The 24669-nt window shown below is 34.9% G+C and overlaps 1 protein-coding gene and 2 pseudogenes across 3 annotated transcripts; all 3 read left to right on the plus strand.

Moving 5' to 3' along the window:
• Window positions 1-1061: 1061 nt before the first annotated feature.
• LOC107145637 lies at window positions 1062-1988 on the plus strand (annotated as a pseudogene).
• Window positions 1989-10789: 8801 nt separating this feature from the next.
• Window positions 10790-14562, plus strand: LOC107145951 (olfactory receptor 150-like). 2 transcript variants are annotated; one of them, XM_015490005.1, is made up of 2 exons: window positions 10790-10801; window positions 13624-14562. In XM_015490005.1, exons 1-2 carry the CDS (start codon window positions 10790-10792, stop codon window positions 14560-14562), a joined length of 951 nt encoding a protein of 316 aa, XP_015345491.1. The 2 variants fall into 2 exon arrangements, with proteins under 2 accessions (XP_015345491.1, XP_015345492.1); XM_015490006.1 differs by lacking the exon at window positions 10790-10801 and having other exon boundaries at window positions 13621-14562.
• A 9030-nt stretch (window positions 14563-23592) lies between these two features.
• Window positions 23593-24669, plus strand: LOC107145744 (annotated as a pseudogene). Its single transcript, XR_001503945.2, has one exon. The product of XR_001503945.2 is annotated as a mortality factor 4-like protein 1 (transcript).

The following is a 24669-nucleotide window of genomic DNA, read 5'->3' on the forward strand; positions in this document are numbered from 1 at the left end:
TGGAATTTGAAAAGAATTTCAATGCATTTGTAGAAAAATTTGGAAATTTTTACCATTTACCCTAGGTTGATTTTTTTTTTTTTTTGGTACTGGAAGTTTGAATCCAAGGAAACTTAACCACTGAACTACATCCTCAGCCCTTTTTTCCTTTTTATTTTGAGATAAGGTCTTGTTAAGTTGCTTAGGGCTTCACTAAATAGCTGAAGCTGGCTTTTGAACTTGTGATTATCCTGAGTCACTGGGATTACCAGGCATGTGCCACAAATGCTAGGCAGGTTGAGTCTTTTGATTCATGAAGATGGATTTTTTTTTCCTTTTATGAATGGCTTCAATTCCATTTGACATTACATAATAATTTTTTGTGCAGTGTTTTCCATAAAATATTTTCTTATTTTTTTATGTTACTACAAATCCATATTTCATTGTTCAATGAAAGTTTATAGAAATACAATTGAGTTTTTATGTTGGTCTTATATGCCACCATCATGTTAGAATTTTCATTATTTTAAAGATCCTCTATGCAAATTCTATGAAATTTTTCACCTTGAAAATTATGCCACTTACAAATGTGCAAATGGAGAGAGTAATACTTCTTGTTTTACAATCTGGGTCTTTTTTACTTTTATTTTATTTTTTCCTAATTGCTCTTGCAAGAAATTCAAGCAGTGGAGGGAGTGGACATCTTGTCTTGTTCATTATATTAGGGGCAAAGTCTTTTTGTCTTACACCACTGTTGACTATGGGTTTCTTGTGAATGCTTTGGATACATTATTATTTCATTTTGTTATTTATCTGAGTAGTTTTGTGGGAGTTCAGGAACTGGATAATACTAATATCAAATCTTAAAGCAAAGACCACAAATAGGGACAGTTCTGATATTAATTTACATGTCACATATTCCTGTGATCCTAATGTCCTTTACTGCTAAAAGTGCAGGAGCCGGAAAGAAATGGAGACAACTGTCTGCAAAGACTTGAACTTTATTTCTCACAAAGTTATTGGATAATAAATGCCTCTTTCATAATTTTTCTTCTCTTCATACTTAGGATTCTCAGGAGAAAATGGTAGAAGGAAATTATTGTACGGTGACTGAGTTCATCCTGGCTGGATTAACAGACAAACCAGAGCTCCAGCTGCCCCTCTTCCTCCTCTTCCTAGGAATCTATTTGTTCACAGTGGTGGGGAATCTGGGAATGATCACACTGATTGTGCTCAGTTCTCACCTGCACACCCTCATGTACTACCTGCTCAGCAGTCTCTTCTTCATTGATCTTTGCCAATCCACTGTCATTACCCCCCAAAATGCTGGTGAACTTTGTGATAAACAAAAACACCATCTCCTACCATTAATGCATTACTCAGCTCTACTTCTTCACCATTTTTGCAATTGCAGAGTGTCACATGTTGTCTGCAATGGCATATGACCATTATGTTGCCATCTGTATCCCTTTGATTTACAATGTAACCATGTCTAATCAAGTCTGTTCCTGAATGGTAGTTGGAGTGTATAGCATGAGCTTGATTGGTGCTGCAGCTCACACTGTTTGCATGCTAAGGGTGCTTTTCTGTAAGGATGATATAATAAACCATTATTTCTGTGATTACTGGTGCTCTCCTGCTCCAGTACCTTTATAAATGAAGTAGTAGGTCTGTGCTTAAGTGCATCTAATATCTTTGTTCCAACACTGACCATCCTTAGCTCCTACATCTTCATTATTGCTAGCATCCTGCACATTCGCTCCACTGAGGGCAGAGCCCAAACCATCAACACCTGCAGCTCCCATGTGTCAGCTGTTGCTCTCTTCTTTGGTTCTCTAGCATTCATGTACCTGCAGCCATCATCAGTCAACTCCAAGGAACAAGGTAAAGTGTCCTCTGTGTTTTACACTATTATTGTGCCCATGCTTAAGCCTCTGATATATAGCCTGAGGAATAAGGATGTCAAAGATGCTCTAAATAATCTCTTTGGAAAAAGAAATTTCCCATAAAGAAAGGATCATGCTAAGGAAATAAACTATGGAAGTTTGGTAAGGAAATAGTGCATTGGGAACAATAAATATCCACAAGTCATCAGATTGCTTCTAGCAGATGATTATTTGTAAGAAAGGTGCCAATGGTAAGACTGGATTCACAAGATTAGAACACAAAGGGCAGCACCAAGTAGGAAGCCCTGAGTCTATTTACCTAGCATGACCTGGATCATATCTAAATATTTTTTAAAGTTCTTCAACATCCTCCAGATGGTGGATTATATTTTACATGTTTGGAAGATGAGTCTTTATGGGTCACATTCACTTTCTTAATTCATAGAATAAATACATTTCATCATTAACTTTTGGTATTTTCATTGCTTTGTGTACCTGGCTTTTTAAACTATTAGTAAATAATTTTGAAAATTTGATTTTTAAAAGAAATCATTCTAATATTTGGATTATAAAAATATAATTCCTAATACTTATGAAGTTCATAGAACTACATTAAGGAATATGGAGGCATATAATTGGTAATAAAATAATTTCAACCCAGAAAAAATTATCACAAGGCAAGATATTGCCAACAAGAGACAAGATTGGAAATGCCATCCGTATTTTGACATGTATCAATGCAACTTTCTTTAATGTACAATATCAGAACTGTTCTACCTCTTCTATTTCCTGATAATTCCATACTTGTTTTTACTAATCTCCCCCACATCATGTTTTCTTTCACTATTATTATATAATTTATGATTATCTAACTCATCTAAATTATGAAAACATTGCATATTTTCCTTCAAAGGTGTGACATAAACACCTCAATGTCATGTCAATGTACGTCACCCTATAAAGCCAAAAGTACAATGAGAGAGGAGGTTATGTACCTTATTGAAAACTAGGAGAAAATCCTGCATTTTTCATGTACTAATCAGTCATTTTCTTCATACCCTATTATTTTCCTATCAACATATCCTTATGTATGCACATGTATCTATACATAAGTATATATATATATATATATATATATATATATATATATATATATGATTCCTATTGTATATATACTATTGTGTACTGCATGTATTTATTTGTATATTGCATATATCTTGCTTGGCTATGTTTTATGAAGTTTATGTGTATATGATTTTGATTCTATTGCTCTAGATATTAAACAATCAACAAATAGTATATTTTTATATTGGTGATAACTGACAAATATAACTTTATTAAATTTTATCTTTCCCAGCATTTATGTATGCATTTATACTGTAAAACATGTTTTAAAGAATAAAAATATCTGAAATTACTATAGTAATTTTGCTGAATATCACGCTTTTAAAATAGTAACATTACTATCTGATAGATTCCATGGAAGATTTACAACAACAACAACAAAGAGTAGTTTGTCTTTCATTGCTCTGACACAAACACACATTATTTCCAAAACAAAAGAATTCCTCTTACAATGAGTTTTTTTTCAGATTTATTTGGGTGGTCACAGGAACAAATGTTAGGTAAAATCATACTTTACGTTCTGTATTAGTTTGTATTACTTTTGGCTGTGCATTACACAAACATTTACACACACACACACACACACACACTAGTGTCTTGATCCAGTAAATGATTCAGGGTTAGTTTCATGACTCATCATAGATGTAAGCTTATTTTAAATTATTGTTCTATTCCATTTCTTGTAGTATCCAACTTTGTTGTCAATGTCTCCAGATCCATTATTCATATCCACCAACTGACCATCAGACAGAAACATATGGACAGAGAAGGGAATGTCTCTTGATCTGTAGAGCACTGTCTGACAGATTCCTCAATCTGTATCTCTTTGAAAAGGTCAAACTCACATAGACAAATATAGTGACAAAAATATCATGAATATGTAGATAGTAGTGTGTCAATCTAAACCTCAGGATGTTTATTATTGAGGAATAAAAGAAGAATGAACATCAGAAATGACTATATCATCTGTGTTATCCAATACTTGTATTAAGCCAGAAATGAGTCACTTTTGTTTTTCCTAGAGCTTAACATTTGGATAGAGTGTTGCATCTATCAGGAATAATAGTGTTACTTGTGGTTCAAATGCAATGTGGAAAGAAGTAAAAGAACTGTACAAGGAAAATTACAGAGTACTGAAGAAAGAAATTGAATAAGACCTCAGAAAGAAAAAGACTTTCCTTCAATGTTCATGAATAAGCAGAATTAATATTGTTAAAATGACCATACTACCAAAAGCTACATATAAATTCAATGCAATCTCCATCAAAATACCAATTTTTAAAAATAGAACTAGAAACAACAATATTAAAATGTACTTAGAAGAATAAAAGATCCAGAACAATCAAAGCAATTCTAAGCAGAAACACAAACTGTTGGAGGTATCAGAATAAGTGTCTTCAAATTGTACTGCAGCACTAGAGCAAGAAAAGTTGCCTGGCACTGACCTAAAAACAGACACATAGATAAATGGAACAGAATAGAAGACACAGAGACAGACCCTCACAGATGTAATCATTGATCCTGAACAAAGGGGCAAAACACATGCCATGGAGAAAAGACAGTCTTTTTAATAATTAGTGTTGAAAAAATTGATTATTCATATGTAGAAGGAGGAAAACTAAATACCCATCTTTCACCCTACACAAATATCAACTCAAAATTGTTCAAAAACCTAGAAATTAGAGCAGAGACCTTATAACTACTAGAAGAAAATGTGGTGTTAGCTCTCCAAAATATAGGTGCCAGCAATAAATTTCTTAATAGGACCCCTAAAAGTCAGGAAATAGTGCTAAGAATTAATAAATGTGATGCCATAAAATTAAAATCTTCTGCATAGAAAAGGAAACAATGAATATTAAAAGACAATCTATAGAAAGGGAGAAACTCTTTTCTAGCTACTCTCTTCCAGAGTATTGATATCCAGAATATATTAAAAACTCAATAACTTAACACTGGAAAAAACAAATAACTCAATCAATAATTGGACAAATGAACCAAACAGAAATTTCTACAAGGAAATAACAAATAGCTAATAAATGTTTGAAAAAATTTTAACATTTTTAACGATCATGGAATTGGAACTCAAAACTACCCTAAGATTTCATATCAAGAAATAGCTAAACAGACATTTCTCAAAAGAAGAAACACAAATGCCCAATGCCTATATGAAAAAAAATGTTCAAAGAAATGAAAGAAATGAAAATCAAAACAACACACAGGGTTTATTTCACTCCAGTCAGATCAAGAATTCAAGTAATAATAAATTCTGGAGAGGGTGTGGGGGGAAATGTACACTCACACATTATTGGTCGGAGTAAAAATTAGTACACTCTGAAAACAGTGTGAAGATTTAACTAGCAACAGAAACACCATATGACTCAGCGGTCTGTCCCATTTCTTTGTATTTATCCCAAAGAACTAAAATCAGTAAACTCTAGTGATACAACCACACAAATATTTTGAGCAGGGCAACTATAGCGAAGACATGAAACCTGTCCAGGTGTCCATCAATAGAAGAATAGATTAAGATGTCATATATACACATATTACTTAAGCATAAAGAATAAAATTATGGCATTCTCTGATAACTGGATGGAAATGGAGAACATCATTGCTGCATGAAATAAACTCATCTCAGAAAATTAAGGGTCAAATATTTTCTCTCATATGCAGAAGCTAAACAAAAGTAATAGAAAAAGTAGTGGGTTGAATATCAAAAAGAAAAAGGGAATATCACTGGAGTAGAAGAAGGAGATTGAGAGGAAAGAAGGAGAGATGAGAAAGGGGAGGAAATGCGGAATGAATTTGACAAAATTATGTTATGTGCATGTATAAATATACCACAGTGAGTTCAACTCTTATGTATATGCATAAAGTGCTAATATAAATAAATAAATTAAATACTCAAAAGGAAGATTAGTAGAGTAGAAAGAGCGTACCAGGGGGAGGGTAGAGGGAAGGGGAAGAAAGTGAAGGGAAGGAAAGAAACGAGAAGGCAAGGGGGTATCAGAAACTGAAATGGAGTAAATTAAACTCTATGCATGAATGATTATGTCAAAATAAATAATATACCAATAAAAGCAAAAACCAACTAACTAACTAAATAAAATACAAAAGAGCATTGATAGTACCTTGAAAATGTAATGAGGAAAAGGGAATTCAAATTGTCAGTTTTCCCCAGAGTTCATTCTTGTGAGATGAGGTTTCAGTGGGACGTCATTATCATTGTTTGTTCCCATTTATACCCTTATATCCAGCATAAAAAATCGTCCTATCAGCCCAGCTTTGCAGAGTCAAGTGGCTTTGGGCATCAGCTTCAGCAAAGATCAAGATTAGTGATTCAACAGACTCCTTTGGTCTGTCACCTCCTCACATCATCACAGTAATTTCCATCCAGTGTGACACAGAAGAAAAACTATACAACATTGGCCTGTCTGAAAAGAAGGAGGGGTATGTCTGAATTCCAGACCATGACTTTTAAAATCTTAGAACATTCTGCTGCAGTCTTTCCCTAAGTGTTAATAGACTTGCAGGTGTCTGTTTACCTGTCTCTCCTTGTCCTCACTCTCAGAGCCACATTCCTTGGTGAGCACAGGTTCCCTAATCATCTCCCCGTTCTTCACAGTATGAAATCAAGGCAGATACTTATTTTGTTTGCTCATTTCAACTCAGGCAATACATGGGCTTTGTTCTTTCATTTTGAACCTGTATTAACTCATCTCTAAGCTTCTTGTAACCATTTTATTAGTCACATTTATACGGAGACTCACTATATACAAGGCACTGTGCCAACCCTGTCATGAATTTACAATTAGGTGCAGATAAAAAACTGGTAAGTTACTGATAGATAATTCCAACTAGTACATGCTGCCTCAAGGCAAAAGTAACACACTCATGGACACACAGAATTTGGTCTTATTAACTGTGATGTCACTATTATAGAAAGGGCTTTAACTATTAAATAGGATTACACAAAATAATGTGATAGAAGAAAAGAGAAACAAAAGGAAATTCTGCATTAAATCTTAGGGCAAACATAGTTCCTTTCATGTAATAGGCCCGTCATGTGATATATTTTGGGAAATAGAAGAGGAAAACTTTTGTTTGTTTTAATACAGAAGCCTTCATAGACACCCATCATGGTCTAGAACCATGTTAGCATGTCCAGTAGCACTTGCCCTGTCAAGGTGTTTACCACAGTAGCTAATCATCCTCCCTGTCCCCTTCTAGGCTCTACCATTCTGAACAGGGGATATTCTTTATTCATCTATCTATCCTGAACACCCATAGTCAACTTTTTGCTTATCATTGTTAATCATTTTTTTTTGGTACTGGGAATTGAACTAAAGGGCATTCAACCACTGAGCCACATCCCCAGCCTTATTTTGTATTTTATTTACTAACAAGGTCTCACAGGGTTGCCTGATACCTCACTGTTGCTGAGGCTAGCTTTGAACTTGCAATCCTCCTGCCTCAGCCTCCCAAGCTGCTGGGAATACAGGGGTGCTCCACAGTGTCAGGATTATCTTCATTTAATATAAGTCTACTTTTACCCCTTAACAATACCTTCTTGAAGCATTATCCCCAATATAAATCTTCATTATTATTATCTATGATGTCATAATAATTTATTGATGGCATCATCCAAGATTTTGGTAGAATGCTTTCTGAAGACAAAACTAAAGTCTATGGAAAAAATAATTCAAAATTTCTGACTTATGTTTAGTCAAATATATTTCCTGATTTCACATACCTATGAAGTATTATTCTCTATTTTCACCTACACCACAGAACAGTTCAATGTCCATAAGACTACAAGATATTTGTAGTAAAGTCTAATACTTTACTAAATTCAGGATAACCCAGGAGTATCCAACTATTTTACTTTAATAATGCAGTAAGAATCTAATTAAACGCAAATTTTTGGAATACTTTATCAATCTTATGATAGTTCTGAGTCACACTGTTTCCTTTTATAAGAACTAAAACAATTTTCCCCCAATAGAAACTTGCCATGTTATACAACTTGGATGAACATGGATGATACTACCCTAAATAAAATAAGCCAATCACAAAAGAACAAACACTCCATGATCTTCTTTAAGGTATTTATAACAGTAAAACTCATGGAAACAGAGAATATGATAATGATAACCAGGGATTGGGAGGTGGGAGAAACAGGGAGTAGTTGTTCAATAGTTACTAATCATAGGTTATGTTAGATGTACAAGTCCTGAAAATGTTCAGTTCAGTATGATGCCTGAGGTAAACAATATGGTATTGTACTTCAAAATTGAGAGGAGATCTCATACTCAATATTGCCACAAACAACAATAACAACAAATAAAAAGAACAAAGGGAAACAAGTAAATATTTGGAGGAGATAAATATGTCAATACCTTGATTGAGGTAGTGGTGTCACTAGTGTTTGCCTAGGACTAAACTAAACAAATTGTATATAATAAACATGTACAGTTTTGCATATCAATTTTATCTCAATGAAAATGTTAATCAAGCGAACAAATCAAACTTTTTATCCCCTTAGACTGTTTTGGTATTTGGCTTCTGATTCATTCACCTTGAAGATGTACCATATAAATGGAGGCTAAGATTACTCATGCAGGGTAGGTTGATAGAAAATCTCCAGGAAGTTTTAAGACATTGAAGCACACAGGTACTGTTAGCAAATCAGAACAGGAAGCAGTAGTAATGAAGAGCATGTGTCAGAGTCAGACTTCAGAGGGAGCTGGTCACATGGAATGGGTCAAAGTCCCACATATTTTGTCAGAGTTGCAATGACTGAGCAAGAAAAAATGGAGCTTCTGTGATGGGGATTGGTATTTCGTGGGACAGCCTTGTGAGAGGCCAAGAACATAGAAAAAGTCATCAGCTAGAAAATTGTAAAGAGTAGGAACTATGGGAGAATATGTTTCTTTGTTTGTTTTGTGTTTCTGTAGCAAAGTACCACTCACTGGATTATGTATAATGAACGGAAATTTATCTGTCTTACTATTCTAGAGGGTGGAAGTTTAAGGTCAAAGGGTGCTTCTGACAAGGGTCTTCTTGCTGCAGCCTATGGTAGAATGATCAAGGACAAAAGAGGACATACATGAAATAGAGGGAAGGGAACAAACTAATTCTTATATTAGTGCCGCAGTCCGGCTGCAGCAAATTGACTTGTTTACAGACTCTAACATATTAGGAACCCACACCTCTGATTATTAGCCCATTCTCAGAACACCACTAATCCAGTCACCTCATGACTTAATCTCTTCTTAAGGTCCTAGCTCTCAATACTGTTGCACTGGGGATCAAGTTTGCAATGTATGAACTCTGAAGGACACATTCAAACCATAGCACTATGGAAGTTCAGCTTCAGGAATAGAGGTAAAGTAGAGAGATGTGCTGAAATAAATAACAGCTTTTATAAGAGGTAAGTAGGAATCTCCCAGGTCTGGGTTTACAATATCAGTAACATTTGGGCTTGATCATTAGTTAACAATTCTACTTGAGACATACTTCAGCTTTTCTAGTAAAAGTATAGAATTGGCCCAGAATTAGGGATAGTTGTCCTCTGCAAGAAGTGGCCCGTGGAGAGTCAGAAGAAAGCAGGTGTCAAGAAGCAAATTGCTAGGTACCTACTTAAATCTGTTAGAGATTTTCTGACTATCTTTCTAGGTGCTGTGATTCATTCTTCTTTAATTATTTTTATTTATTTTACTATTTGATGATATTTTTCTCTGATGAAGACATAGAAGGAATATTTTAAATTGAGTATGTGTCTGCATTATGTCTATCACTTTTTAATAGAAGTTTAAAATGCCTATGTTTTCCTTGATGATGTATTGAAGAGAAAATTTCCCATGATAACAAAAGATTGTTACAGGTTTTCAGGCTAACCAGCATATTTTTTCATATGTGGAAAAAATTTACTTTATTTTTTTGGAGAAAAGGACAATGAACAGATTTTACACAAGTACAGAATATACCAGGCCTAAACTAGATGAGGAGACTTATAGGGTGACATTCAGCAGAATGTTATGATGGAATGTTTGGTGTCAAGAATGGTGATGATGATGATGATGATGATGATGATGATGATGATAATGTGTTACCAGGGACAGAACCTTGGGGTGTTTAACCATTGAGTCACATGCCCAGCCCATTTTTAATTTTTTATTTAGAGACAGGGTCTTGCTTAAGACCTTGCTAAGTTGCTGAGGCTGACTTTGAATTTGCCATCCTCCTGCCTTAGCCACCCAAGATGCTGGGATCACAGGCCTAAGCACCAGGGTAAGTGATTTCATTATTATTTTCTTGTTTTAATTTAATAATAAATTTATTTAAATATAAGTAACACTGTATAATTTATCTTTCTATGTATGCATTTCAATTTTTTAGCATGTTTATGAAGTCTACAACCATCACTGTGTTCTAATGTAGAATGTTTTCATCACCATCCAAAATAAAGCCCTATACCCATGAGCAGTCCCACCCTAATAACTCCCTTTTCCACAGTCTCCACCAGACTCTAAGCTTGCTTTCTGTATGTATTTCTCTGTTGTGGACCCATCCTATAAATAGAATAATACAATGTATGGTGTCTGGTTTCTTTCATTTAGTATGTTTCAGGTTCATTCATGATTTGACATATCTTAGTTCTTCATTCCTTTTTATTGCAGAATAATACTCTTATCATATGGGCATGCTACATTCTGCTTGTGCATTCTTCACTGGATGGACATTTAGATGCTTCTAATCTTTTGGCTCTTAAAAGTACAATTACTCTGGTCATACACATGCAAATTTTTGTGTGTAAGTGTTTTTTTTAATTCTCATATGCACCCAGTGCTGAAATTGCTGGGCTATGTGGTAATCCTATGCTTCATAATTTAAAGAACTGATAAACTGTTTGCCTAAAACTTTGTATATTGTACAGTCCCATCAGCAATTGATGAGGGTTCCAATGCTGTCACATTCTTGTCAACCCTTATATTTATCTGTCCTGTTGGTTATAGACTTTCTGATGGATGTGAAATGTTTTCTCACTATGGTTATAATTTGAATATCCTTAATAAATTATGAATGATGACTAACATATTTTAAGGGGCTTATTGGTCATTTGTATACTTCAAAGAGAAGAATGTTTACTGGAATCCTCTGATATATTTCCAACTGGGCCATTTGTCCTTTTCATTGTTAAATTGTTAGAGTTCTTTTTAAAATTTTTTTAAATTTGTTTTAATTAGTTACACATGACAGTAGGATGCATTTTTGCACTTTGGAATATTATACATAGATGTATACTGACCACAAGTATTTCCCTGCTATTACTAGTATCCAGCAAAACTACTATTAATTGAAACTACTTTCCAATATAGTGTGTTATTATAGAATTACTATGGTTATTTTTTTCAAGGAAAGTAACGTGATTTTTAATGAGGACATAACTGAAAATTTATATGAAGATCAAATTTATTTCTCTTTTTCATCTATGAAATTAAATATATTATTTTATGAATGGTTTCTTTGTTTTTCTTTTAGAAAATATGTTTTTGGACTATAATGTCTTTATTTTCTCCTTTTAGTTATACATGACAGTAGGGTACATTTTGCTATATTACATATACCTGAAGTATAAGCTAGGTGGATTAGGTGAATAGTGTTATTTGAAAGACATTTTTCTTTATTACATTTTTATGGTGTCCAACATACTATTTTTTATGGTGGTCTCTGGTATTTTCTCTGAGAAACCATTATTAAAACTTAAGTCACAAGGATTCAGTCTTTCTAAAAAATTATTCTTATGTTATTCCTTTTAGTTCTAGGAGCATTTTGTAGTTCATTTATTGTGGATAGTGTGGTTTAAAAAAATAAGTCCAAATTAATTTTTATTTTATTTATTTATTTTTTGCAATACTGATGATTGAACCCAGGGCTTTATGGTGCTGGTCCTGTGTTTTACAAAGGAGCTGCATTCCCCAGCCCAAATTACATCTTTTGCTCATAGTTATTGTTCTAGCACCATTTTCTCAAAAGAATATAAAAGAATATTTTCCCCACTGAATTGCCATGAAATACCTATAGCAACTCAATTTACCAGAGATGTGTTTTAATTTCTGGATTGTCACTCTTATCCCTTGGATCTGCATGTCTATACTTGAGACACAAATCACACCATCTAACTTTGTAATAAAGTTTCAAATAGCAAAATGAGAGCCCTCCAACTTTGTTCTTCTCTTTCAATTTTTTTTGATACTCTGAATCCTTGCATTTTTGTAAGGGTTTTATTATCAGCCTGGATTATGGTTTAGATAGTAGGTGTCTCTGAAAGCTCATGTGTGAGATAATGCAATAACATTTGGAAGTGAAATGATTGGGTTATGGGAGCCTTAACCCATTAAGTGAATTAATCCCCTGAATGGCAAGTGAATACAGGTAGGGCGTGCCTAGCGGAGGTGTGTTTTGGGGGTGTGCCTTTGTGTATATATTTTGTATTTGTGAGTGCAGTCTCTCTGCTTCTGGATCTTCATGTCTTGAGCTGCTTCTCTCCATTGCATTCTTGAATTATGATGTTCAGCCTCACCTCAAGCCCTGAGGAATGGAGCTGGCTGTCTATGGACTGTGACCTCTAGAGCTGTGAGCCCCCAGATACTTTTCCTTCTCTGAAATTGTTCTTATCAGGTCTTTTAATCACAGTAGTAACAAAGCTGACTACAACAGCCTATCAATGCCCACAAAAAACAGGGCTGGGAGTTGGAAAGAAATGACACTGAATTCCAGATCCATCTGGGTAGTACTAATGTTTACACAGGTGGAGTCACTTGATTAAAGAAATTGGATGTCTTTCCATTTATGGAGATCTTTTTTAATTCAAAATTATTTTTTTATTTTAAGTTAAATGTATTGCATTTAATTTTTTGTTTATTCTTATTTATTTTATTTTATTGTTCATGCTATTTCAAAAGGATTTTTGATTGCTCAGTGCTGAGTTATTTGGCTGATAGGCTATTCTACCACCTTCCTTCACTTTTATTTAGTTCCAGCTGTTATTTTGGTAGATTCCTTGTGAAATTTTCTATACATAAGATTATGCTATTTATAAGAAAGATAGTGTTACTTCTTGTTTTCCAATATTAATTTATTATACATTTTTTATGATCGCCCTAGCCTGACCTGTAGTATGCTGTTGAATAAAAGTGCAGGGAGTGGATATCTTGCATTGTTCATTAGGAAGAAAGCCTTTCAGTTTTTCATCATTACATGTGTTATTGTTATTTTTCACATAAAAATTAAGAATTTGCTCTGCAGAGGACTGGAGAGGATTACAGAAACAATGGAAAATACTCAGAAAACTCAAATTTACCAAAACAATTCCTTGTGTATTCAGAGACTGGGTCCTACTAATAACATATTTTAAGGCATGTAACACACATAGGTATAGTTAAGTATGATATTTATTGACATGTCACATATTCCTGTGATACCAACATCATTGACTACTGACAATTCAGGACTGAAAAAAAAATACCTGGCTAAAAAGACAATTAAAGTTTCTCTTATACAAATCATTGTGTGATCAGAAAATAAATAACTATTTAATTTTTTTTCTCTTCCTATTTAGAATTCTCAGAAGAAAATGGCAGAAGGAAATTATTCCACAGTGACTGAGTTCATCCTCTCTGGATTAACAGACAAACCAGAGCTCCAGCTGCCCCTATTCCTTCTCTTCCTAGGAATCTATGTGTTCACAGTGGTGGGGAACCTGGGGATGATCACCCTGATTAGGCTGAGCTCTCACCTGCACACCCCCATGTACTATCTCCTCAGCAATCTCTCCTTCATTGATTTCTGTCAATCCACTGTGATTGTCCCCAAAATGCTGGTCAACTTTGTGATGGAGAAAAACATCATATCCTACCCTGAATGCATGACTCAATTCTACTTTTTCATTGGTTTTGCAATTGCAGAGTGTCACATGTTGGCTGTAATGGCGTATGACCGCTATGTTGCCATCTGTAACCCCTTACTGTACAATGTTACCATGTCTAATCAAGTCTGTTTATGGTTGGTATTTGGGGTATATAGCATGAGCTTGATTGGTTCCATAGTTCACACAACCTACATGCTAAGAGTGCTTTTCTGTAAGGATGATATAATAAATCATTACTTCTGTGATTTTTTTCCTCTACTAGAGCTCTCTTGCTCCAGTACATTTATAAATGAGGTATTAGGTCTGTCATCAAGTGCATTTAACATCTTTTTACCAACCATGACAATTCTTAGCTCCTACATCTTCATCATAGCCAGCATCCTGCGCATTCGCTCCACTAAGGGCAGAGCCAAAGCCTTCAGCACCTGCAGCTCCCACATCTCAGCTGTTGGTCTCTTCTTTGGTTCTCTAGCATTCATGTACCTGCAGCCATCATCAGTCAGCTCCATGGACCAAGGGAAAGTGTCTTCTGTGTTTTACACTATTATTGTGCCCATGCTAAACCCTCTGATCTACAGCCTGAGGAATAAGGATGCCAAAGTGGCCCTAAGTAAACTCCTTGGAAATAGAAGTTTCTGAAAGATAATTATTCTTTAGCAAACATTTATAATTTGTGAAGATTTAGTAAGGAAGCAGTTCTGTAACAATGGATGTCCAGAAGGCATGAGATTGTTTGCTTGCACTTGATTATGTAGAAGAAAGGTGCCAAGGATAGGATTGGATTCTCAGCATCAGACACATTGAAGACAGCTCCCCACTGGGAAACCCCAGAATCCATCTACTCTGGGTAACCTGTAGAACCTCCCAATATTTGAAAAAGTTCTTCAAAGTTCTCAAAATGTAAAATATTATTCATATTTTATATGTTTGAGACATGAGTATTTTCAGGCAAAATTCATTTACATTAAATCAGGAAATAAATTTATATGATCATTATTCTTTGTAATTATCAATAGTTTATGTACCTGGCCTTCTTAACTAAGTGTCTCAGCAAGCATTTCTGAAATAGTGATCTAAAATAAATGGTTTTAGGATCGGGGTTGTGGCTCAGAGGTAGAGTGTGTGCGTTCCTCATGTGGAGCCCTTGGTTTGATTCTCAGCACCACATAAAAATAAATAAAAAATAAAAAAAATAAATAGCTTTAACTATTTGGAATATACAAAATATAACCTCTAATTTTTACTAAGTGTATAGAACAATATTAAGGATTACTGAGGAACATAAAGAGTAATGAGATTATGTCTATTCAGGAAATAATAGTGACACCAGTCTTGGATATGAGAACAGGTTCCACTGGTTTTGAAGACTGAACACTTGATAAATTCCATGACAAGTGTAAAAAGCACATTTTATTTGAGAAAAGAGATAGCAATAGACTTCTCCAAACAGAAGGGGTCCCAAAGCTGGGTGTCCATAGTAGTGGACATGACTTGCTCTTTAATAGACATCAGAACCCCAACCTTCTCTTTTTTTGGTGGGTGGTATCAGGCATTGAACTCAGGGCACTCAACCACTGAGCCACATGCTGCCCAGCTCCAGATTGTATTTTATTTAGAGTCAGAGTCTCACTGAGTTGCTTACCACCTCACTTTTGCTGAGGCTGGCTTTGAACTCACGATCCTCTTGCCTCACCCTTCCAAGCAGGCCAGGCAAGCTGCTGGGATTACAGGTGTGTGCCACTGCACCCCGCCCCACCTTCACTTTTTTCTCTGCAAACAAGCCTAAGAGCAGGAAGGAGCAAGTGCAGAGGGGTAATCTTTAGCAACCCATAGAACTGGGAAGTGTAATCCCACAGGTTAGCTGTTTGCAACCCATCGTCCTCTCTGTTTGATAACCAGTGATAATGAGTCACCACCCTCTCTCAACTCCCATTATTCCTCATCTATACTGACTACTAAACCTTCACCCCCTGCCTCATTTTGTTGATGAATGTGACATATCCTGTCCCCTAAGGCCAGGTGGGGCTGCTTTTCAGCAAAAGAAAACATGTAGGAATTCTGTACATTGTGCTCCTTTAACCACTTGTTCCCACAATCCACACTTATCTGTCCCCTTCCATCCCCCCTCAAGGATTTTGGGTCCCTAAATTCTTTATGGTATTTGGATGTTGACTCATTCTGACTACTTCCTGCTGAAAAGACATGACATCTAAAGGAAGGAAACCCAAAGTTCTTATTCTCCATCAGGAGTGGCATGTAGAGTTAAGGGTTCTTAGCATCAGGATAGTCCAAATGTCCATAGGACTATTGCATGTGTGACTGAATGAGGAGTACACAAAGCAGGAGTTTGATAATAAAATAATCAATAAGACAGCAAATCATACTTTTTAGAAACAATTAGCATGAAACAATGAGTATTATTGGCTCCTCTCTGAAAATCACGAAGATGGTAACTCATTAACGCTCTATGGATTATTAACATATAGATCCCATATAGATGGGATCCATATGTCACTGATTAGTGAGTGCAGGCCAGTTAAAGATTTAGAAACCTTAGCAGAGTTGTTAGAATCATATACACAACATTTAGTTTTTATAATGCCACAGATGTCCCCATAAGATTTAGTTAAGCTACTAATGCCATGTGATTTTTGCAAAATACCTTTCTATTGGCATTACCTCTGTTTTAAGCAGGGACCCCTTTATTTCTGTCACTTAAGTTTACACAATCATTCTAGCAAACACAGACTCAGTCTGCCTATAGAGGAAATTATGAATATTTGTAGGTCTTAAATTGACTCAACAAAAAACAAAACAAGAATAACAACAAAAAACCTCTGACTATGATAATATTTTGATAGTTATCAGGCACTCCTGCCTAAGAACCCTTCTTTATACCCTCCAGTTTTACCTACTTTTTGTGTGGCTGACACAAACGTACATCTCAAGTTACATTAAAAGAACTAATGTCTTTCCTTTTAAAATGTCCATATATTGCTGTGTTTTGATTATAATGCTCCTGCATGTTTAAGACCAAGTTGGTCAAATTGAGCATGTTCTTATATACTATTAAAATCAGTTGACATTCATCAAAGTGTCACTCTTGGTAACTTTGGAACAGCCTCTTAGCTTCTCAAGTGTCATATGCCAGGATATGTCATGGTCTTCCTGATGACATATGGCTTCTCTTGGAAGTACCAACAACATCTTTTTTATACCCCTTGCACTCTCCCTTCTCCTCCCTCCCTGTTGCCCTATCTAGAGTTTATCTAATCTTCACATGATTCCCCTCCCAACCACACTATTAATCAGCCTCCTTATATCAGAGAGAATATTCAGCATTTGGATTTTTGGGGATTGGCTAACTTCACTTAGCATTATATTCTCCAACTCCATTCATTTACCTGAAAATATCATGATTTTATTCTCTTTAATTTCTGAATAATATTCCATTGTGTATAAATACCACATTTTCTTTATCCATTCATCTACTGATGGGCATTTAGGTTGATTTCACAGTTTGGCTATTGTGAATTGTGCTGCAATAAACATTGGTGTGGCTGTGCCCCTGTAGTATGTTGTTTTTAAGTCCTTTGGGTATAGGCCAAGGAGTGGTATAGCTGGGCCAAATGGTGGTTCCATTCTCAGATTTCCAAGGAATCTCCATACTGCTTTCCATATTGGCTGGACCAGTTTGCAGTCCCACCAGTTTCTCCCCACATCCTCTCCAACACTTATTGTTGTTTGTATTCTTAATAGCTGCCATTCTGATTGAAGTGAGATGAAATCTTAGAGTAGTTTTTATTTGCATTTCTCTAATAACTAGAGATGTTGAAAATTTTATATATTTGCTGATTGATTGTATATCACCTTATAAGAAGTGTCTGTTCAGTTCCTTGACCCACTTAATAATTGGGCTATTTGTTATTTTGGTGTTTAGCTTTTTGAGTTCTTTATGTACCCTAGATATTAGTGCTCTGTCTGATGTGCAAGTGGAAAAAATTTGCTCCCAATCTGTAGGCTCTCTATTCACCTCACTGTTTCTTTTGCTGAAAAGAAGCTTTAGTTTGAATCCATACCATTTATTAATTCTTGATTTTAATTCTTGTGCTATTGGAGTCTTATTAAGAAGTAGAGGCCTAATCCAATATGGAGATTGGGGCCTACTTTTTCTTCTATTAGATGCAGGGCCTCTCTTTAATTCCTAGGTTCTTGATCCACTTTGAGTTAAATTTTGGGCATAGTGAGAGATAGGGGTGTAATATCATTTCTTTGCATATGGATTTCCAGTTCTTCCAGCACCATTGGTTGAAAAGGCGATTTTTTCTCCAATGTATGTTTTTTTGGTGTCTTTGTCTAATATAAAATAATTATAATTATGTGGGTTAGTCTCTTGGAATAGTTATTGGGTCTGAATGGCCTGGTGGTCCCATGAGATTTTAGAGTTTGGGCTGAGAAACTTTTGAACGCTGGTGAAGACAGTTTGATTTTCCATTGACATTTATTTTATTTTATTTTTTTATTCTCTAACATCTCTACTATATTAGGGTGGTTTTTAAGCATCAGTGTGTGGAGAATGGTGATATATGAATGGTGTTTTTCAGTGTTGTATTCTTATATTTTTTATTATTTTACTTTGTATCTTCCTCTCACTTGTCTGTTTTCATGGATTTCCTTTCAACATTTTCTCCAACCAATAGCCAATCTCTTTTGGCTTATTCTCCTCTCTTCCTATGAGTTTTTGCTTCTAGTTTCTCTCTTCCTCCCTCGTGAATATTGTGTATTATGCTACATCTGTTCTCTCATCCACCATTTGAAATTTTTAAATCATTTTAGCAAATTTTCTGTTTATCCTGTAGATAGTTATTGAATTCATCATTTTAGTTTATTGTGAGAAAGCAGAAGATGCCTTTGTGTGATTATGATTATGATTATTATCATTAAGGCTATATATTGTTTACACTGGATGCTGTTGATATTGCTCTCACACTTAAAGGCAAGGTATTGGATGCTTTTAGGGACAATTTAAGTCCACAGAGTAGAATCTGTACTGCCTCAGGTCCATACTGATAGATGGAAAAACATACAAGTAACATTAAAAAAAAGGGAAAATAACACCCCAAACAAACCAAGATGCTCCAATAACAGAATCCACTAACAACATAGTAGAAGAAATGTCTAAGAATGAGGTCATATTGTACATAGTTAAATTGATCTAGAAAGTAAAGGATGGTATAAACAGTGAACTCAAGAGAAAATATAGAAAGTGAATGATAAATTCAACAGAGATTTAAAAAAAGCCAAGCAGAAATTCTTAAAATGAAGGAGTCAATAAGCCAAATTATAAATTCAATGGAAAGCATCACCAACAGACTAGATCCCTTAGAAGACAGAACTTCAGGTAATTAAGACAAAATATATAATCATGAAAATAAGTTGACCATGTAGAGATGATGGTAAGAAACCATGAACAGAACTTCTGAGAATTATGGGATAACATGAAAAGGCCAAACTTAAGAGTTATTGGCATAGATTAAGGAGCAGAGATACAAACCAAATAAATGCACAATATTTTCAATGATATAATATCACAAAATTTCCCAAACCTAAAGAAAGAAATGGAAAATCAAATACAAGAGGCTTATGGGACCCCAAATGTAGAAAATTAGAGCAAATCTGCACCAATACATGTTATAATGAGAATGACTGATACAGAATTAGGATAAAATCTTAAGGGCCATGAGAGAGAAAAAACAAAAAAGAAACCAAGTTACATATAGGGTCAAACCATTCAGATCTTAACTAATTTCTCAACCCAGACCCTCAAAGCTAGGAGGTCCTAGAATAATACATTTCAATCTCTGAAAGAAAATGGATGCAGGCCAAGAATTTTATATCCAGCAAAATTAAGCTTCAGATTTGAAGATGAAATAAAAATCTTTGATGAAAAAAAAAATTAAAAAATTCACAACCATAAAGTCTTTACTACAGAACATGCTTAACAAAATATTCCATGAGGATAAAAAAAAAAATTGAAAACTATGAAAGGAAGCAACTACCACTCAAGGAATAGTCAGTAAAAGAAGAAACTACATCAAATTAAAAAGCAGAAATAAATTAAAATGACAGGAAATACAAATGTATCTCAATAATAACCTTGAATGTTAATGGCCTAGACTCATCAATCAAAAGAGAGACAGGCAGATAGTATTAAAAAAACAAGACCCAGAGTGTGATTGTGGCTCAGAGATAGAGTGCCTGACAGGCATGTGTGAGGCACTGGGTTCAATCCTCAGCACCACATAAAAATAAATAAATAAAATAAAAGTATTTTGTTCATCTATAACTTAAAAAAAAGAAGAAAGTAAAGGAAAATAAAGAAAAATTTTAAAAAACAAGAAGACCCAACAATATGTTGTCTTTAATACTTGTGTCATAGGCAAAGACATCCACAGTCTGAGGTTAAAGGATGCAAAATATATATATATATTTATATGACTCATATGTGTGTAAACAAGCAGGAGTTTCCATCCTCAATTCAGATAAAGTAGACTTCAAGCCAAAGATAATCACAGGGGACAAAGAAGGACATTTGATACTACTTAAGGGAATTATATATCAGCAAGATGAAATAATTGTTAATATTTTTTCCCTAAACAATGGAGCATCTACACACATCAAAAAAACCCTTCTCAATTTCAAGAATCAAATAGATCACAACACGATAATACTGGGTGACTTTAACACACCTCTCTCACTTCTGGACAGAGATCTTCCAAACAAAACTAAACAAAAAACTATAGAACAAAATCATATAATAAATTATTTAGACTCATCCAACATATATAAAATATTTCATCTATCAATGAGTGAATATATTTTCTTCTTGGTAGCACATAACTCCTTCTCTAAAATAGAACGTTATCTTATGCCACAAAGCAACTCTTAGTAAATGCACAAAAAACAAATCAAAACAAACAAACAAACAAACATGGAATACCTGCATGCATTTTATAAGATGCTAATGGAATGAAATTAGAAATAAATGATAAAATAAGAAATAGATGCTACTTCAACACCTGAAGACTAAATAATATGCTATTGAGTGATGAATGGATAGTAAAAAAAATCAGGGAGAAAATTTTTAATAAATTAGAGGTAGATGAGAACATCAATAAAACATATCAAAATCTCTGGGATAGGATGAAGGCAATACTAGGAGGAAACCTTATTGCATTGAGTTAATTCATTAAAAGAAGTAAAAGTCAACAAATAAAAGACCTAACATTACATCTCAAACCCCTGGAAAAAAGAAGAACAAATCAGCACCCAAAGCAGTAGAAGACAGGAAATAATTAAAATCAAAGCTGAATTCAATGAAATTGAAACAAAAAAAAATTGAAAAAATTAACAAAACAAAAAAAGCAGGTTCTGTGAAAAACTAAATTAAATTGATAAAACTTTAGTGAACCTAATGAAAAGAAGGAGAGAGAAAACTCAAATTACTAAAATTTGTGTTAAAAAAGGAAATATAATAAACATATTTGAAATGCAGAAGATAATTTGAAACTATCTTGAAAATTTGTACTCCAATAAAATAAATAATCTCAAAGACATCAACAAATTTCTAGAGACATATGACCTACCTGAATTGAATGAGGATGTCATTCATCATTTAAACAGATCAACTTCAAGGAATGAAATAGCAAATGCCATTAAAATCTACCAATCAAGAAAAACCCAGGAGCAGAGGCATTTTCAGCCAACTTCTACAAGACCTTCAAAGAAGACTTAACACCAGTACTCCTTAAATTAATCCATGAAATAGAAAGAAGAAAATCCTTCTAAACTCATTATATGAGGCTACTATCACCCTGATACCAAAACTAGTCAAAGACACATCAAGCAAAGAACATTTTAGACCAATATCCTTGATGAACATGGATGCAAAATTTCTCAATAAAATTCTGGCAAATCTCCATACTGCTTTCCATAGTGGTTGCACCAATTTGCAGTCCCACCAGGAATGTATAGGTGGACCTTTTTCACCACATTTTTGCAAACATTTATTGTTGCCTATATTCTTGATGATTGCCTATATTCTGATAGGAGTGAGATGAAATGATAGAGTAGTTTTGATTTGTATTTCTCTAATTGTTAGAGATGTTGAACACTTTTTTATATATTTGTTGATCAACTGTATTTCTTCTTCTGTAAATTGTCTATTCAGTTCCTTAGCCAGTTTATTGATTGGGTTATTTGTGTGTGTGTGTGTGTGTGTGTGTGTGTGTGTGTGTGTGTGTGGTGTGTTAAGATTTTTGAGTTCTTTATGTATCTTGTGATTAATGCTTTATCAGAAGTGAATGTGGTAAAGATTTTCTCTGAAACTGTAGGCTTTCTCCTCACTTTATTAATTATTTCCTTTGCTGAGAAAAAGCATTTTAATTTGAATTCATCCTATTTATTAATTCTTGATGTTACTACTTGAGGTTTAGGAGTCTGTTAAGGAAGACTGAGCCTAGGCTGACATGGTGAAGATTTGGGCCTATTTTTTCTTCTGTTAGACACAGGGTCTCTGTTCTAGTGCCTAATCTTTGATCCACTTTGAGATGATTTTTTTTTTGTGCAGGGTGAGAGATAGAGGTTTAATTACATTTTGCTGTATATGGATTTCCAGTTTTGCCAGCACCATTTATCAAATAGACTATCTTTTATCCAGTGAATATTTTTGGCACCTTTGTTTAGTATGACATAACCATATTTATGTGGGTTTATCTCTATGTCCTCTATTCTACCATTGGTCAACATTTCTATTTTAGTGCCAGTACCATGCCAGTTTTATTACTATAGCTCTGTAATATAGTTTAAGGGCTGGTATTGTGATGCCTCCTGCTTCACTTTTCTTGCTAAGAATTGCTTTAGCTATACTGGGTCTCTTATTTATCCAAATAACCCTTTGACACAGCTATTCCACTCCTTGGTTTAAACCCAAAGGACTTAAAATCAGCATACTGTAGTGACACAGGAACATCAATATTTATAGCAGCTCAATTCACAATAGCTAGACTATGGAACCAACTTAGGTGTCCCTCAGTAGATAAATGGATAAAGAAAATGTGGTATATATACTCAGTGGAATATTACTTAGCTTTAAAGAAGAGTGAAACTATAGCATTTGCCAGTAAATGGTTAGAGTTGGAGAATATCATGCTAAGTGAAATAAGCCAATCCCCAAAACCTGAGGCTGAATGTTTTTTCTAATATACAGATGCTAATTCACAATAAGGTGGTGGTGGTGGGGGGAGCTAAGGAAGAGTAGCATTACCTTAGATTAGGTAGAGGAAAATGATGTGAAGGGAGGGGATGGGATGTGGGGATAGGAAAGAAAGTAGAATGAAACAGACATTATTACTGTATGTATATATGTGACTACATGAGCAATATGATTTTGCAACATGTACACTCAGAAAAATGAAAAATTATATCCCATCTATGTATGATATATCAAAGTTCATAAATGCATTGTACTGTCATGCATAACTAATTAAAACAAATAAAAAAATAAAAATAAAGAGCTGACTGTGCCTGATGGCACATCTGATGCAAAGTTGGGTGGGGTAGAGAGTAGGGGGTGGTAGCTGGGGGTGTTGGGAGAAGGAGGAGGTGGGAATCACTTATAAATTGCACCCAAGCAGGACCCAAAGCCGAAATTCCAGGAGGGTGAGCGAGTGCTGTGCTTTCATGGGCCTCTACTTTATGAAGCAAAGTGCGTTAAGGTTGCCATAAAGGACAAACAAGTGAAATACTTTATACATTACAGTGGTTGGAATAAAAATTGGGATGAATGGTTTCCAGAGAGCAGAGTGATCAAGTACGTGGACACCAATATGCAGAAACAGCGAGAACTCCAAAAAGCCAATCAGGACAGTATGCAGAGGGGAAGATGAGAGGGGCTGCTCCAGGAAGAAGACATCTGGTCTGCAACAGAAATATGTTGAAGTGAAAACCAAAAAGAACAGGAAACACCTGGAAATGGAGATGGTGGCAGTACCAGTGAGACACCTCAGCCTCCTCCGAAGAAAAGGGCCCAGGTAGATACTACTGTTGAAAATGAAGAAACATTTATGAACAGAGTTGAAGTTAAAGTAAAGATTCCTGAAGAGCTAAAACCATGGTTGTTGATGACTGGGACCTAATTACCAGACAAAAACAGCTCTTTTATCTTCCTGTGAAGAAGAATGTGGATTCTGTTCTTGAGGATTATGCAAATTACAAGAAATCTCTGAGGAAACATCGATAATAAGGAGTATGCTGTTAATGAAGTTGTGGAAGGAATAAAAGAATACTTCAATGTATTGCTGGGCACCCAACTGCTCTACAAATTCGAGAGACCACAGTATGCTGAAATACTTGCAGATCATCCTGATGCACCCATGTCCCAGGTGTATGGAGCACCCCTTCTACTGAGATTATTTGTACAAATTGGAGCAATGTTGGCCTATACACCTCTGGATGAGAAGAGCCTTGTTTTATTACTGAATTATCTTCAAGATTTCCTCAAGTACCTGGCAAAGAATTCTGCAACTTTGTTTAGTGCCAGCAATTATGAAGTCGCCCCTCCTGAATACCATCGGAAAGCAGTGTGAGGAGGGGTTCTTCATTCACTTGTGTTTGGATCTCTGTAAACACATTTTTGTTCTTAGTCCTTCTCTTGTACAAATGATGTACTTTGAAGATGTTAGTGTA

Source organism: Marmota marmota, unplaced genomic scaffold (genome assembly GCF_001458135.2).
Source record: "Marmota marmota marmota unplaced genomic scaffold, marMar, whole genome shotgun sequence".
Taxonomy (NCBI): Eukaryota; Metazoa; Chordata; class Mammalia; order Rodentia; family Sciuridae; genus Marmota; species Marmota marmota.